The 15,284-nt window shown below is 58.1% G+C and overlaps 1 protein-coding gene across 10 annotated transcripts in view; it reads right to left on the reverse strand.

Moving 5' to 3' along the window:
* The window catches only part of NTRK3 (neurotrophic receptor tyrosine kinase 3), a 207,439-nt gene extending 192,817 nt beyond the window's left edge, over positions 1–14,622 (reverse strand). For 2 of the 10 annotated variants that reach the window (XM_083849729.1, XM_083849725.1), the window contains exon 1: positions 4,704–12,380. Coding sequence is in view for 5 of the 10 variants with exons in the window: in XM_083849724.1 (XP_083705850.1) it covers positions 12,884–13,131 (248 nt within the window). In the remaining 5 variants the exon portion in view is untranslated. The other 8 variants (XM_083849728.1, XM_083849724.1, XM_083849720.1 and 5 more) reach the window with 8 other exon arrangements.
* Between the last annotated feature and the right edge of the window lie 662 nt (positions 14,623–15,284).

Here is a 15,284-nt window from a genome sequence, read left to right on the forward strand (position 1 = left end):
CCACCTCCGGCTGCTCCAGCCAGGCTTGCTCCGAGAGCAAAGATTTCCCCGAGGAAACGTGCCCGGCTCCCTCGGTCGGGGATGTTCTCTCTGACAGTCACGCCGAATATTTCCCCTGCTTCTTCACTAATAGCTGGAAAAACAGCCGTGAAATGGGCAGCCTGGCGAGCCCGCGCTGTGAGGGGGCGGCGGGGATGAGGTGCGGGGCCCCAGCAGTGGCAGGTGCCAGCTCCGTGCCCTGGCCCCAAACCCACCCAGCCCCGCAGCCACCACCTGCTGGTCCCCAACCCCAACACATCTTCACCCCCAGCCTCCTCCCAGGGCAACAGGACCCCTCCCAGGGCTTTTTCCCCCTCATTTACCTCTCACTAGTTCATCAATACTCTCACAGGATGCCTCCAACTCACGCCACGTTCCCGTTTTTTTAATTTAATTTCATTTTTTAAGCCTGTCAGTAGCTCTGCTCCCCCAGCACCCGCTCCCCCAGCCCAGCCCGTTGCTATTTGCTTAGGGCCCTAAGCCACTTTTCAGTCCATTTGGCAGCGTCATATCCAAGGCAAACTGAACTAATTTTAAGAGTAAGATTTGGTGAGACACTATATCAAATGCTTTGCTAAATCCAAATATATTAGGATTTCCACATTCTGCTCAGCCACTAATTTTGAGATTCCATCAAAAAGAAAAAGCAATCAGGTTTGTCTGGCAAGATTTATTCTTCCTAAATCCCTGCTGTTATTGCTCATGCTTTCCTTATCCTCTAGTGCTTCACTTTCTTAATACTGCAGGGCTGGAAGTGTTTGCTAGAAATTTATTTTTGCTATTTATGTGGATTTTTAAAAATCTGCCTCTGCTCTCCTCCGCTGCCCCCTGCCTTCTCCACTGCTACCAGCATCCCCGTGCTGCCACCACGCATCTCCTCCTCCATCCTCCTCGCAAGCCAGCGCAGGGTGGTACGGTGAGCCGGTGTTAACACGCGGCTGGCCTCACCCACAGGATGCTGGAGGAAAAAAAAAAAATAATACGAAAGGACAACGTGTTTCTGGCAGCAGAAGAGAGGTCTAAAGGAAACGCCGAGCTCGGTCAAGCCCACGGCATCACCTCACTTCTATCGAGGATTGGGCAGAATCAAGCCACAGCTAGCACTGGTGGGTACTTCTCCAGCAGGAAAAACAAAACGTACGAGGGGCTGAGACCTACTGCACCGCTTTGCTCTGCCAGGAGCCAGGCAGACGTCTGAACTCCAATAGCGCACGGCAGCCCCGCCAGGAGCTCCGTCCCCAAACGCCCCAGCAGCCCCATCCTGCTGCGTGAGAGAGGGGCAGAAGAGCTCACGCATCCCAGGGGAACCTAACGAGCTCCTGCTCGTTAGGAGAGGAAAGGCAGCTCTGCTCAAGCGTGACCAGCTTCTGCTCCCCACGTCCCTGCGTGCAGCAGGGTTTGGCGTTTTGCAAACCAAACAGCAGCCAGCAGGCAGGTCTCATGGCTCCGCGCGCCCACCTACCAGGGCTCCTGCCCGTGCAGCATCCAAAGAGCCCGTGTGGCCGCAGAACAGCGGGGCTACCAGCCGGGACCGAGGCTGAGCCACCAGCTCCAGCACAGCCTGCTGCAAGAATGGGAACCACCCGGCTCGTGGTACGGAGCTGGTGTCCCCACACAGGCCTTTTCCTTCCCTTCCCTGGGGTCAGGACCCAGCCACGGGCACGGCAAAGCTGGGCCACGAGATGACCCTGAGCTCTTGAGGGATAAATGGAGATTGTCTTTTCGCTCCGGCTATTTTTACCTCCCCAAAAATAAAGCGGTCCTGGAGGGGCAGCCCTCCCGAGGGCCGGGGTGCCTGCAGTCAGGGGCTGGTAGCACCCAGCTGGCCGCAGCCCCCAGGCTGAGGATGACAGCCCCGTGCTGCCCCCCTTTTAGGAGGGATTAACCCCCAGGGCAGCTGCCCTCCATCACCCCATCCCTGCTTCCCCCCCCCCCAGCATCACTGGGGTCAGGGGGCTGCACAGGGGCTTGGGATTTACGGCCGACGCATGCAGAGGATTTACAGGGAAGGGGCAGTTTCAGGGGACCCGGAGCAAAGCACCGGTGATTTATGGGGTCAGCAGCAATTTACACAGCAGGTAGCAGCACCAAGGAGGCAAGGATTTACAGGGGCAGGAGAGAAGTCCTTTTTTATTGGTGTTTATTGGGAAACGAGGGCCTCCTTCCCCTAATTACTGTGACCCAGGGAGGGGCGCAGAAGCAGCTGGATTTACAGCGAGCCTCCCCCTTGCTCTGGAGGTCACGAGCAGGCCAGCAGCGGGGACCCTCCCATCCCAGTGTGACCACAGATGGTTTCTGCTCGGCCACAGCACCATCAGGGGCAGCTCAGCACCTCCCCGGGCTGCCACCGCCCCACGGCAGCGCTCCAAGGCTGGGCTCAGAGCTCAGCCTCTCCAGGGAGGCTGCAAAGAGCAAGGCCTCTGACATCTCAGCAGATCTCCCCTCCTGGGTCTGATCGAGCCCACGTGCTCACGGGGAGGCAGACTTCCTCCTGCAGGGCTGCCCAGGCTCCTCGCAATTGCTAACGTAGTGCTGCTGCTCCTCAGCCCCCAGGCCGGAGGCAGGATGGGCACGGAGACACACACACATTGTGTCTGAGCAGCTGCCAGGGGGTTAGCTTCAAGGGCTGCATGTAATGTTAAAAGAAAAAGAAGTAAATAAATGTATGGGGAAAGTCATCTCTGGTTGCTGCTTCACCACATTACAGCATCCTCCCATCAGTGTGGGACACCTGGGGAGGTGGGACAGGCACAACGCTGCCCTCTGCCACCCCATGAGGCTACACGACCAGCTTCCCAGCACAGGCTTGACTTAAAATGCAGAAGCAAACCCAGCAAAACCTCAAACTCCCAGCCCTCCCCTACCTCTGCTCCCAGCACAAGCTGAGGGCAACCTCTGCAAAAGGAGCATCGGCAGCTCATCGGGGCACCGGGAGCAAAAATTCAGCCCTGCTAGCAGGGGGACACCCCTAGATGACGTGAAACCCCACATCCTTTGTGCTGCCCCCATACAACTTGGGAACAGCCTGGAGACGCCAGCACAGCCAGCCACCACCTGGTTTAGGACAGACACAGGTACGAGAGGGTACGACATCGCACCCAGACAGCTCCCTCCCAGCAGGGAAAGCACCTTCCAGCAAATCCACTCTGGCATTTCACCCTGTGTTTTTTCTAGCCGCCCTCCAGATTCCCTATTTCATCCCAGATACGTGCACGCAGCCAGCAGACCACATACAAAACTCGTGCAACATTTGCACGGGACACCCAATGTTTTGCAGCACTGACTTGCTCAGGACTGAGGTGCAATAGGACCGGGTTCCTCTGGCAGAGGGGAATAAAAGGTGCCAGGCATCGACCCCAAACACAGGCTAACATCGAGCCCTGCCCAGCTGGTGCGGCAGCTCCCACACCCAGCAGGCACGCAGCGCCCCACGTCCCCACCAGCCCGTGCCCCCACCCCCCTGCCCCAAAGTTTGACTAAAGCTCAGGAGTATCTTTGCTTTTATAAATCTCTGCCTTTTAATGATGGCTTCAAGGCTCAGAGAAAAAAAGGCCCATTAAACTCACTGAATAAGTTAATGGGGCAGAGAGAATCCATTTCAAAGCCACCCCAGGCTATTTTCCTCTGGAGCTAAAGCCTGAATAAGCAAAAAGGAAAAATTAAAACTGTACAGTGCTTTGCCAATAAATAACCCCCAGTGTAATCTGCTACAGGCAGGCCTCCATTTGCAGAGATAATAGGATGCAGATCAGCTGTAGAACACCTCCCCTTGCAGGGACCACCACCTCCTGATTGCAACTCGCTGTGCACGAGGAGCCCCCACCTCCTGCCTGCCCCCTTCCACCTGCTGGGGCAGGGGAGGCACCGAACATCTTGCAAAGAAGCACCAAAATCCGGCACTTCAGTCCCTAATATTTGTGCTCCAAGCACTCGCCCCTGCTTGTCTGCATCTCCGCCTCATTTTTCCCAGCCCTCCTGGCTGCTCGTGTCCTTTCTGCCCCCCTTTCACCGGGGGTGCTCTGGGCTCAGCCCTCCCCGACCAGATCCCACACGCAGCTGCTCCTCCTCAAACACTTAAAACACAAGTGCGTGTCCCAGAGAGGGATTAAAGAAAAAATAAAATAAAAAAATCCCTGTTTGTAAATGTTGATCCCACTAGACGCAGTTTGTTTACTGTTTAATATTTAAAGATGCTAATTAAGTCTCTGAATAAATAAATCTATGCTACCAGCGCCTTTTAGAGCCAGGGAGCCCTCCCATGGGGCCAGGGCAGCCCAAAGCACAGCGGGGCCGGGGCAGCCAGCCCAGGGCATGCCTGAGCATCCCACCCCATGAAAGGAGGCTCATCTGCAGCACAGAGCAGCAGCGCCAGGCCCAGCTCAGGCTGGGGACAGCAGGGGACCCAAGTCATCTAGAGCTAGAGGGAGCACAGGCAGAGCAAGAGGCAGGGATGGGGGTCTGCAAGCAGAAACAGAGCTGCCCAGAGAGCAGAGCCCAGCTGCACCACAGGAGCCAAGGGTTGGAGCACCAAGGGGTCAGAGCCACAAAGCCCAGGCGCTGAGGGTCATGAAGAGGGGTAAAAACTCGTGGCATTGCAGAGCGGGCAGCCAGGGCTGCTCCTGGCACAACCGCTGCCCTGCCCAGGGGACCGCACAGCTTCATACCTGAGAGCTCGGCTCGGCTCAGCTCCTCTCCCCAAGCCATCCCACAGCCTCACCAGAAGCAGAACAACCTCTGTCTCCCACCAGGAGAGCAATCCTTCCCCAACCTCCCACCTGGTACCTCTTTAGCCTCATTGGGCTCTGCCTCCCCCAGACCAGCTCCAGCTGCGCCCTGCTCATTGCCATTAACCCCACGGGCTCCCTCTTGTACAGGCTCCCTCCCTGCAGCCCTTGGGTGCCTTGCACACACTTCTTGAGCTCAGGTTTTGTTCCTGAGGACACCCTCCATCTCCTGTCCCAACCCAAAGCGATGTGGCAGGGCGCTTCCCGAAAGAGCACCACATCCACCTGGCTCCATGCACCCCACAGAGCCCGTCTTGGGACAGCTGCAGAGGTGTCAGAGACCCCATGAAGCTCAAGCTGGGAAATGGTCCCCAGCACCACTCCATTTCCCTGCACTGGCACAGCACACAGCATCCTTGACCCCATGTCCTGCTGAACTCTGCTCCCCAGGCTGCCCAGCAGCAGCCACCGAGCAACCCGAGGGCTTTCTGCTCGCTTTTTGGGGGCTGTATTTTGGCTGCGAGAGCACACGGAGGTGGAGACAGCCAGAACTGGGACCAGTGCCTGCCCCAGCAGTGCTCAGCTACATCCTGGAGACAGGAGGTTTGGGGAACACGGGGAATATTTGCTGGTGATGCAGCTCTGGAGGTCAGCAGCACCCTTGGCACAGCGCTGTCCCCCAAACAGCCTCAGTCCTGCATCGTTGTGGCTCAGCTGAGCACCCACGTCCCTGATTTGTGCACGGTGTCCCCAGCAGCACCTGCATCTGGTTGAACATTTCCACATTAACTTTTTTTCCTTGCAGGATCCACCTGGGCAGAGCTCTGGGTTCGCTATGTAAGTGACAGCCTCACGCAGCCCAGGGGCAGGGACCCCACCACGCTCTCATCCCATTACCCATTTCTCGGCCCCCCAGGGACAGCACGAACAGCTGGCAAAGACATCAGCGCCCCACGGCCCTCACCAGGGTCAGGGATGAGGTTGCTGGGAACATATTTCCATGCAGGAATGAAATATGATGGGCTGTGGGTATGTCAGCTTGGGGAGGATGGGAGGCTGTGGGGTGAAAAAGGATCACAAGGGGATGGGACAGAGGGGACAAGGGGGCTGGGGAAGACTTGGAGTGGCTGTGCCAAGTCCGTTGCCAGGATATTTTCGGTCAGATAAGCTGTTATCCTTCCCATGTAGGCAGCCTGAAGCTGGGAGAAGGGGAAGGTGGGGGTGACGGCATGTGCAGGAGCAGGGACAGTCCCCAGCATTCCTGCGGCTGCTACAGCAGAGCCCTTGGTGGCAGCTGGAGAGAAGCCTGCTGCGCTCACAGAGCTGCCTTCTCCTTCGGCTTCCCGACTGCTACGTCACATGAAAACAAGCTAAAAACGCTGCACATTTTCCTGGTGCTGCTCTTCCAGGTGAGCAAGGGCCAGAGCTGCAGGCGGGCATCACACAGAGGAGACAGGGCAGGGTCCCCATGGGGCTGGGGCAGGGAAAGGGGTGGCACATTGGGGATGGAGATGTGCAAGCACAGAAATAAATCTGCATTATCCTAAAACCTGCATCATCCCCGGCCTCCCTTTCCCCCAGACCCCATAGTGACACAAGTTGGCTGCTCAATAGTTTTACATAAGCGGGGCGATGGCTGCTGAGCAGCCTTCCAAGGGGCGTCCAGTGGAGGCGAAGACTTTAATCCCTCTTCCTTTAAGCAGAGCCAGGCCCTGAGCCACGGAGCAAAAGCACAGCCCTGACCAGCGCCCGGCACCCACCTCCCAGCTCAGCACCCCTCCAGACCCAGAGCTCACCCCGAGGTGGTGCTGGGGACCCATTTGCTGTTGCATTGCGGGACCACTGGGTGTCACAGCCCTTCCACCACGCTGGCGGCACGTGCCCACTGCCAGCAGGGAAACAACCGGCTCGTCCTTGGCCCCGCTGCCAGGGAGGAGGAGATTGCTTTTGGAAGCCCCACGTTGAGGATGCTGCAGGGTCAAGACCAGTTTCCTACCACTTTTTTCCTTTCTCCATCCCACACCGGGCTCTTCTCAGCCCCTCTCTCTAGGGAAGGGCACATGGCCTCTTTAATCCTCCAGCCTCCATCCAGCCCCTGCAGCAAAGAGTTAATCGGAGGAGCTGAGGGCACCGCACTCACCCTGGGGGCATCCAGAGACAGCTCTCAGCGTGTGCCCTCTTGCCTCTGCATCCCGGATTTCCCTGGGGACGCTTCTCATGGCTGTTTGACACCACAGGACTGGCAGCCTTTTTTTTTTTTACCCCCCATTGTGCTGGGCATTCTCTTAAGCCAGGGATGAGCAGAAGGATCTCCGTCCCTTGGTATCGCTTGCAGGCTTGCGCTGCTGCTCCGTGCCTCAGTTTCCCCATCAGCGAAACGGGCAGGGGTTTTAAGGGCTTCTCAACCAGCAGCTGTGACAACGGGCAGCGCACAGTCCCTATCAGGCCCATCCCACCCAGCATTTCAAACAGACCACCCGCCTGTGGATCAGCGTCCTCCAAAAAGCTGCAAACCGCCCCAAATCCCAGCTCGGCTCCGGCCGGGTCTCCCGCGGCACCGGTGCGGCGGCTCCCCGTGCGTGGGGCTGCTCTGACCGCGTCCTCTGGCAGCTCCGGGGGACGGGTCCCGGGGGACGGCGGCACCTCGGGGTGCTGAGCAGGGTGGGGGGGACCTGCCCGCAGGGATGCGAGGCTGCGGAGGCACCGGCGGCAGCCTCGCCCGAGCCGTCTCCCGCAGCCGCTTGCCCTCTAGCGGCTCAGCCGCCCTCCGAAAGCAGGAGGGAAGAGGCTGCGAGAGCGGAGGAGAGGCTGGGGAGGGAGCGTGGGGCAGAAACTCGGGTGGGCCGGGGGCTGCAGCGCATCCATCGAGGTGTTCGCGCGCAACACACGACCCTCGCGCGCGTCCCGCAGCAAGGAGCTGCCCCCCTGTGTCCCCCTCCCCGGCCACGCAAGGGGGGTTGTTGTGTGCCCCTAAATGCAGGAGGTGGGAGGGAGAGAGGGAAACTGGGGCAGACTGGAGCCCGCAGGCTGCTGCCAAACACACCTGCTCGAAAAGCATCCACGCAACCTGCCCAAATCCCTGCTGCAGGGAGCCCAAAGCTCAAGATTACTGCTATTTGCCCGTGCCCCATAAATAACGCTGAGCAGGTGAGCTGCGAGCATTACTAGCACTCAGGTTTGAGTCCTGCATCACTGAGAGCGAGCTGTGGGATCCCCGGGGACATCCAAGGGGTCTGTCTGGGGGTTCACAGAAAAAGCCAGGGTTGCAAATGCCCCAGGCCAGATGTAACACACCTCCAAGCCCCAAAGAACAGCAAGGTAAAGGTTTCCTCAGTTTCTTCCCCCTAATCCTTGTTTCCCTCTCGGTGGAACACCTGCCTTAGGCCTGGAGCATCCTTCCCAGAGCATCCTCCCGGCCCAGGGAGAGGAGCCAGCAGGCAGAGCTGACCCGGAGCTCCCCAGATCCCACGGGAGGCAAGGAGATGCCACACGCACCCCGAAACCCAGCTCCTACAGCCCACGCCCTGGGTTCAGCACAGCCAGGAAAACCCTGGGAGTCCTGGCAGGCACCAAAGTTGTCTCTTTCTGGACAAATACCTGGCACGGGCCCTCGGCAGAGGCTGGGGCTGGGCATGTAGACATGGACAGGCTGGGCTGAAGCACACGGGGGCACAGACGGACACTGACAGGCCAACGCAGGTGACCCAGCCCAGCAGGAATCCCACAGGCAGCTGAGGCAGGGCTGTAACTCTCCGGTGCCTGATGCCCTCTGCTCCCAGCTTGGCCCTGGCTGGGAAAGCCAAGCTGAGACCTGAGCAGCTCCTCCAAAACCCATCTTTTATGGCACATCTGTCCCAGATCCTTCTGCTCTGCCCCTGCACAGAGCCTGGCAGGCTGCAAAAGCACAGCAGGCCGCAGACACTGCCTGTGCCAGGAAAGTGCCTCCCTCCAGGACTGTTCAGCAGAAAGGCCACCAGGGCAGGGCATGGACCCAGCAAGCTTAAATGTTCCAAAAAATAAGGCAGCACCCACTTCAGACCTGATCCCCTGCTGCAAGGAGCAACACCGTGGCAGCCAGGACAGGTACTCCCAGCTTAAGCTGCCTCCAGGACACCAAAACCATCGTCCCGAGCATCTCTGCACCTCCTTCCACCCACACAGCTTCATGCAGTGCCCGCCTCCCCCTCAGTGCCTTGCTCTGGGACAGCTGCTCTGCGCAGACAAGAGCTGCCCAAAACGAAGCTGGATTGAATTAGGGACTTTTTGGATGGTCTCTGCAGCAGCCAAAACCTCAGGGACCGGGAGGGACAGCGGGACGGGGCGGCTTTGGGGAGGCAGAGCCCTTGGTCCCCAGGGAGCAGCAGCACAGGAGGCGAGCTGTGGCTGGTTCAGAGGGGGAGAAGCCTGCGCCCTGTTGCACGAAGCGGAGCCATCCCAGCACCACCAGTGCCTGTCTGCCCACCCTGCCAGCAGCAAAGGGATGCTGCAGCCCTGTACCCCCTACTCCAGAGCCCCCCGCTGTTCCCCAGCCACTCCATGCACGAGGGGGGGGCTGGCATCACCGCTTGCCCCTCTGCGCCCCGCTCTGGTGCCGTCCTCCCACCCCCAGCCATGCCCATGGGATGGAGCTGATGCTGCCATGGGACAGCCCAGCGGGCAAGGATGGGGCTGCTCCTCCAGGGGGAATTTGTCCCTTGTCCTCCAGGGACATGCTTTCCCAGGGGGAAACCCCAAGGGAGACGCTTCCCCTTGGGCCTGCGAGCAGGTGAAGCCCCAAATTCCTCCATCCCTCGCTGCTCCGTGATGATCCATCTCCTCTTGGACTGTTCTGAACTTGTCCTGTCTGTCTGAAGGCACCTACGAGCCGCACAGATACACCCTACAACTCTACCCGCTGGGGGCATTTTACCCTAAATAAGCCATTCTCCCCACCGATGTCAGATAATAGAGCGAGGCAGCCAGGCCTTCCACACCGGGGACATCTCCCCACCTGGAGGGAGCCCAGGGGTGACAAACACAGGCCACCGCCACCGCCGCCACCTACCTGGCAGCATCTCGGCAGTGCCATGGCAACAGCTGAGGAGTAGGGAGGCCCAGATGGCAAACTCCTCCGTCCGTCCTTCCCCACGCGCCGTGCCGGAGCACGCACACCCTGCCCACGCCGCCAGGAGGGTGGCTCCCCGGCACGCGGCACCACAGCCGAGCCCGGCCTCCCCCGGGCCCCGACGGGGAAATATGGCCTGGGTAGGTGGCACCAGCCCTGCCCAGCCCCGTGGGGCACGGCTGGGAGAAGAGAAGCAGCAGGAATCAGAGCAAAGGCCTCTGGTACCCAGAGGTGGGGCACCACACCGAGGGCACCCACGGGCCTTGGCCTCCCCGCCAGCCTCTGTGGGCAGTGCCATGGGCTGGGTGCCTCCCGTCCTCCTTGCTGTGGTGGCACCTGGGTTTTGTCTGTCACGGAGACGGCAAAAATAATCCACAGCTCCTGGTGGGGACATATCGGGGTGGGGGGGTCATGCCCTGCACTGGGTGTGAGGTGGGTGCACCCCCCTGAGGTGGACCCTTGACAAGCTAGGCCCGTATTTTGGACATGAATAAGGCCCTGCTTGCCCCCCCCCATGTCCCATCTTTCTGTTCACCAGCAGGAGAGGGTAGAGCAGAGCCCACCACCCCTCCCAGGCCCTCCCAGGCCCTGAGCATCACCTCCCCCAGCTGGGGGGACAGGGCTGAGCCCCCCTGCTTGCCCCCCAGCCCCACGGACAAAGGCACCTCTGCCCACTTGCTGCCCACAAACGAGGCAAGCCGCCTAACGAAGCCGAGCCCCCGGCGAGCGTGGCAAGCAGGGGAAGCACCACGCAGCGCCGAGCTGAATCAGACCCATCTGCTGGAGTGATTCAGCGGCGGCCAGGCTGGGTTCGAGGCGCCCTCGCCCCAGCACCCGCTGATGGCCAGCAAGGAGAGGCCAAATATTGAGCATGGAGGGTGCTGGACCCGATGCCAGCCATGCAAGAGCATGAACCTGGGTTCAGCCTGGCTCTGAGGGACTCCTCCTTCGCTAGGAAGCAGCCTCACCACCCAAAACATCCCCCTGCTCCATCAGCATCCCACACAAACCACCGCCACCTCCCCAGGAAACGCAGACCTCCTGGGGAAAGTTGGCACTCGTGTTCGGTCTGGGCCCCTCGTGGCATTTCGGGGCTCAGCCCGGTCCTGCACCCTCCTGGTCCCGGGCCCAGACCTAGGGAGGAAGGTGTGGGGCTGGCAGCAGCGCAGGTGGGAGCTGGAGGGGGAGCAGAGATGCAGCCAGCAGAAACCAGCACCCTGTCCTCACCCCCAGCTAAGAGCAGCTCCTCAAAAAAAAAAAAAAAATACCCAGCATCTGTGGTTCTGGAGTTGGGTCTTTTTCTTCTTTTCTCCTTCTCCTTTTTACAGGCTGCTTATCAGCATTTTCCAGTTTCAAAGCAGTAAAGGCATTTTCTGGGCACAAAGGACTCACGCAATAACACCTCTCGCAGCAGTTCAGACCTATGTGTGCACCTGACAACACGCACTCGCTGCCGAGCCTCCCCGGTGCTGGCCATCCCACAACGGGTTAAAACCAAACCACAACAAACAGCGAGCACAGGGAAAAAAAAATAAAAAAAACATGAGTTTCTCCGACTTCCCTGAGCATCACCCACGTCCCTCTGGCAGCGCAGAGGAAACGCTCCGGCCCCGCGGCACAGGATAAATGTGGGGTGTTTGGAGGGTGGTGTTTGCTCCACGTTCGCTTTCCCCATTCCTGTGGGGTGGGCAGAGAGGGTTTGCTGGCCGGGGGACAGAGTGAGTGTGTGTGCTGCAAATCTGCCTGGGCACTGCATGGACCCGTGAGCCAGCGGGGAAAGCGGCTCCAGTCATCTTTCCCCAGCAAAGGTGACGGGCAGAGCTGCGAAAGAAGCACTGCAATTACTCCATGGCTCTGCTGCAATTGCTCTGTGACCAAATAAAACAGCCTCGGGACCCGGCAGAGCACCCTCCCTCCACGCAGCCGTGCGATCCGGGTGAAAAATAAATAAATAGCCCTCCATTAGTCATTTCAAACCTTGCTGCATTTAACTGCCAGAATAAAGGATTCCACCTCTTCGCTGCTCAACTCCCACTGGCAACTTGCTCTGGGGGCTACATTTCCCTAAATGCTCACATTTCAATTAGCATTAGAATAATGAAATGGCTCAGAGTTCATCTCACCCAAAAATGTACTGGAAAATAAAGAGCCGAGATTGGAAGCGATGAGGGTTTTTCACGCAGACACACGCACACACACACAGCAGGATGGATTCAGGAGGAGGAAATCTATTCCTTTCTCGACTCCACGCTGATGAGATTAACATGGGCTTTGCTAACTGCCTCTCCAAACAAGGATAATGCAACTTCAAGTTGATTTTCCAGATAAACAAGCATGCAAACAAATGCAAAGTGCTCAACTAAAAATATCTCCCGGCTCCGACGCTTCTCCCCACCACCACCCCGAGACGAAAACACACAAACCCTGTCACAGCTCCACGGCGAGCTGCAAAATTATGACAATGCGAGTTAAATTAGCTACTTAAGGGACGTCGTGCTCTGCCCTATTTCCCCCCCACATACCCCTCACGGAGGCGAAACCGCAGATTCCCCACATACACCCAGCCAGGGCAGAGAAGAGAACATTTTCTGTTGTGGGATGAAAAAATGACGCTCTAATCAGCTCCAAAGTCTGGAAAAAAAGAGCGAGCAGCTCAGAACTTGCTTTTCTTGCCCGATTTGGGTATGTGTGGCTGTGTGTGGCTCTGGCCGGGGTGTTCTCCCCCCTCCCTTGGCAGAAGCAAACAGTTAAAGGCGGCAGCAGCTTCAGCATCCTCGCCTGCTGCTCTCTCCTGCTAAGGAACCAAACCTCATTGACTTTATTCCTTTTAAGCTTCGGCCAAACTGTTGCTGGGCTTTTATTTTTTCTTTCGGATGAAGGAAGGGAAAAGCCCGATCCTCGTCCTCCGCAGGCTGAGATGGGGCGAGCGGAGCCAGGCAGCGCAGCAGCACCCAGGGCACCTGAGCCCAGCACCCGCAGCCCAGCCCCGCGCCCTGCCGCCGGGGAGCCCACTTACATCGAAGTGATGTTCCTTGAGATGTCCGTGATGTTGATGCTCGTGTTGCCATTGCTGCTGCCTGAATCCTGCCCTTCCAAGAGAGGGAAGAGGTTCCCATCATCCAGCTTCTTGCAATTGATGTCTGTCTTGCTGCAAAGACAATTAGCAGGGCAAGCCAGCACCGAAAGCAGATAGTCTCCCCAAATGCTCCAGAGCAAAAATACCCTCCAGAAAGTGCACTTGGTAGGGCAAAGAGAGACATCCATCTCCGATTGCTGCTTCTAAAAAAGAGGAGGAGGAGGAAAGGGGGGATGGAGGGAGGGGAAGGGGGGGAAAGGGGGGAAGGAAACAAAGACGGAGGGAGGCAAAAAAAAAAAAAAAAAAAAACACACAACGAGAAACCTCAAGCGATCAGATGCAAAAATCCTCCAGCAGATGAAATCATGCTGGCAGCTGGCTCGGAGAGGCTGTAATTCCCGCTAGGGCAGCGGCAGCGGGCGGGGATGCATGCTGGCCCGGCCGCCCGCCCGCCGCTCCGGAGGATCGCAACGGAGGCTGGGGAGGCAGCCGGGGGAAATAAATAAATAAGGCAAACGGTGCGAAAGTCACCAAGTCCCACCTACTGGGCAGAATTAAAATTGACACACCTGCAAAAAAAAAAAAAAAAAGGGGGAAAAAAAAAAAAACACACAACACAGCCCCCCACCACCACACACACGCAAGGAGGGAGAGGAGGCTGGGGAGAGGAGGGGGCGACCCCCCCTTCCCATCGCTTCCCTCCCCCGGCCTGGGCAGCCCTGCTGCAGCGGGCACCAAAAAAAAAAAAAAAAATAGCAGGGGGAGGAGGAGGAGGAGGAGGAAGAGGAGGAGGAAGGCTTGCAAAGCGAGCCGGGCTCTGCGCGCTTCCCTCTCCGCAATAAAAAGGATTCCCCACCCCCCTCCCTCTCCGCCAAAATCAAGGCAGGGGAAGGGGGGGAGAAAGGGGAAAATCCCACCCCAGCGGGGCCGGAGCCCCAGCCAGCGGAGGAAAAGTTGCAGCTGGGGTTGAATTTGTGCTGGGGGGGGGGGGGAGCCGAGGGGCTCTGGCTCGGCTCCTGCTTTCTCAGGCTCTTTGGGAGGAGGACGATGCTGCCTTTCGCTTGGTCGTTGGGTGTTTTTGGCCCCCCCAATCCGGACAGATGGGTGGAGGGGAAAGGAAGACTGGACTGAACTGGAAGAGAATAAAAGCCAGTGTGGATTACAGCAATTTAAAAAATATATATATATTTATTTTTTTTTCTTTAGAGGATCCTAGCAAGGGGCTGATCAGACGGCTGGGTGGGAAAAAAAAAAAAAAAGAAAAAAGCGGCTGGAGAGCACCCAGGAAGGACTTTCTAGAAAAGACACACACACACACACCCCTCCGAAAGGCAGCAGGGGCTCGGTCGGGTGCCGGAGGTGCAGGCACAGCACCCAGGGCTGGGGGCTCCCATCCTCCCTCCCCTGCTTCCCTCCTGCAGCAGATTCTGCAATCAGACATGCAAAAAAAAAAAAAAAAAAACCTGAAAGAGGAAGACTGAAGTGTTGAAAAGGCTGAGCTCAGAGTGCCGAAATGGCATCAGGAGAGCAGTGAGTGCGAGCTGAACAGCAGAGCAAATTAAGATGCATGGTGCATTTTTGGCAAGCACAAACCCAAGCAGATCAGAGCGCTGCTTAATTTGCTCGGCTTTTCTACAGCGCTTTTCTGCATGCCTTTTTTTTTTTTTTTTTTCCCCAATAGTTTCATGTCTCTGCTCCTCTGCACAGAGGCACGGCGCTAAGGGGACGGGAGAAGGGAGGAATTACAGGTGGAGGGCTCCAAATATTTCCAGGGTCTGCCTCTGCCAGGCTGCATGCCGGGAGGGGAGGCAGGCAAATCTCCGTGGGGGGCTCAGCCATCACCTCCGGGCTCTGCTGTGCACCCCGAGCCATCCGAGTCTGGTTGAAGAAGCAATAGGATTTGGAAGAAAAATTTAAAATAAATAAGAAAATAAAAGAGAAAAAAACAATACGGAAATGCAGGGGGGATTTGTCCACCCCCAGCCGTGCCCACGGGAGCTGGTCCCAGCAGGGCTCGCGTGCTCCCCGATTGCACGCCCCCATGTCACAGGCCTGGAAATGCCCCTGTGGGGCACCAGGGATCAATCCTGCTCCTGGGGGGGAAAGGCAGTTTGTGGGTTGCCCCCTGGCGAGCAGGGCACCCGTCCAATGAATAAATGGCGAGGTCGGAGGGCTGGTTTCTCCCCTAGCCCCACCTGCTTGGAAATTACTGAAGCGAAACACCCGGGTCCCCATGGAGGAGCCTTTGGGGACCCCCCGCAGCCAGCCCCGTGCGGGCTTCTCCCCCTTCTGCAGGAGGTGAGGAGATGGGGATGAGGATGAGGAGGGACTGGAGGAAATG

This window comes from Anser anser (assembly GCF_964211835.1).
Source record: "Anser anser genome assembly, chromosome: 10".
Lineage (NCBI taxonomy): Eukaryota > Metazoa > Chordata > Aves > Anseriformes > Anatidae > Anser > Anser anser.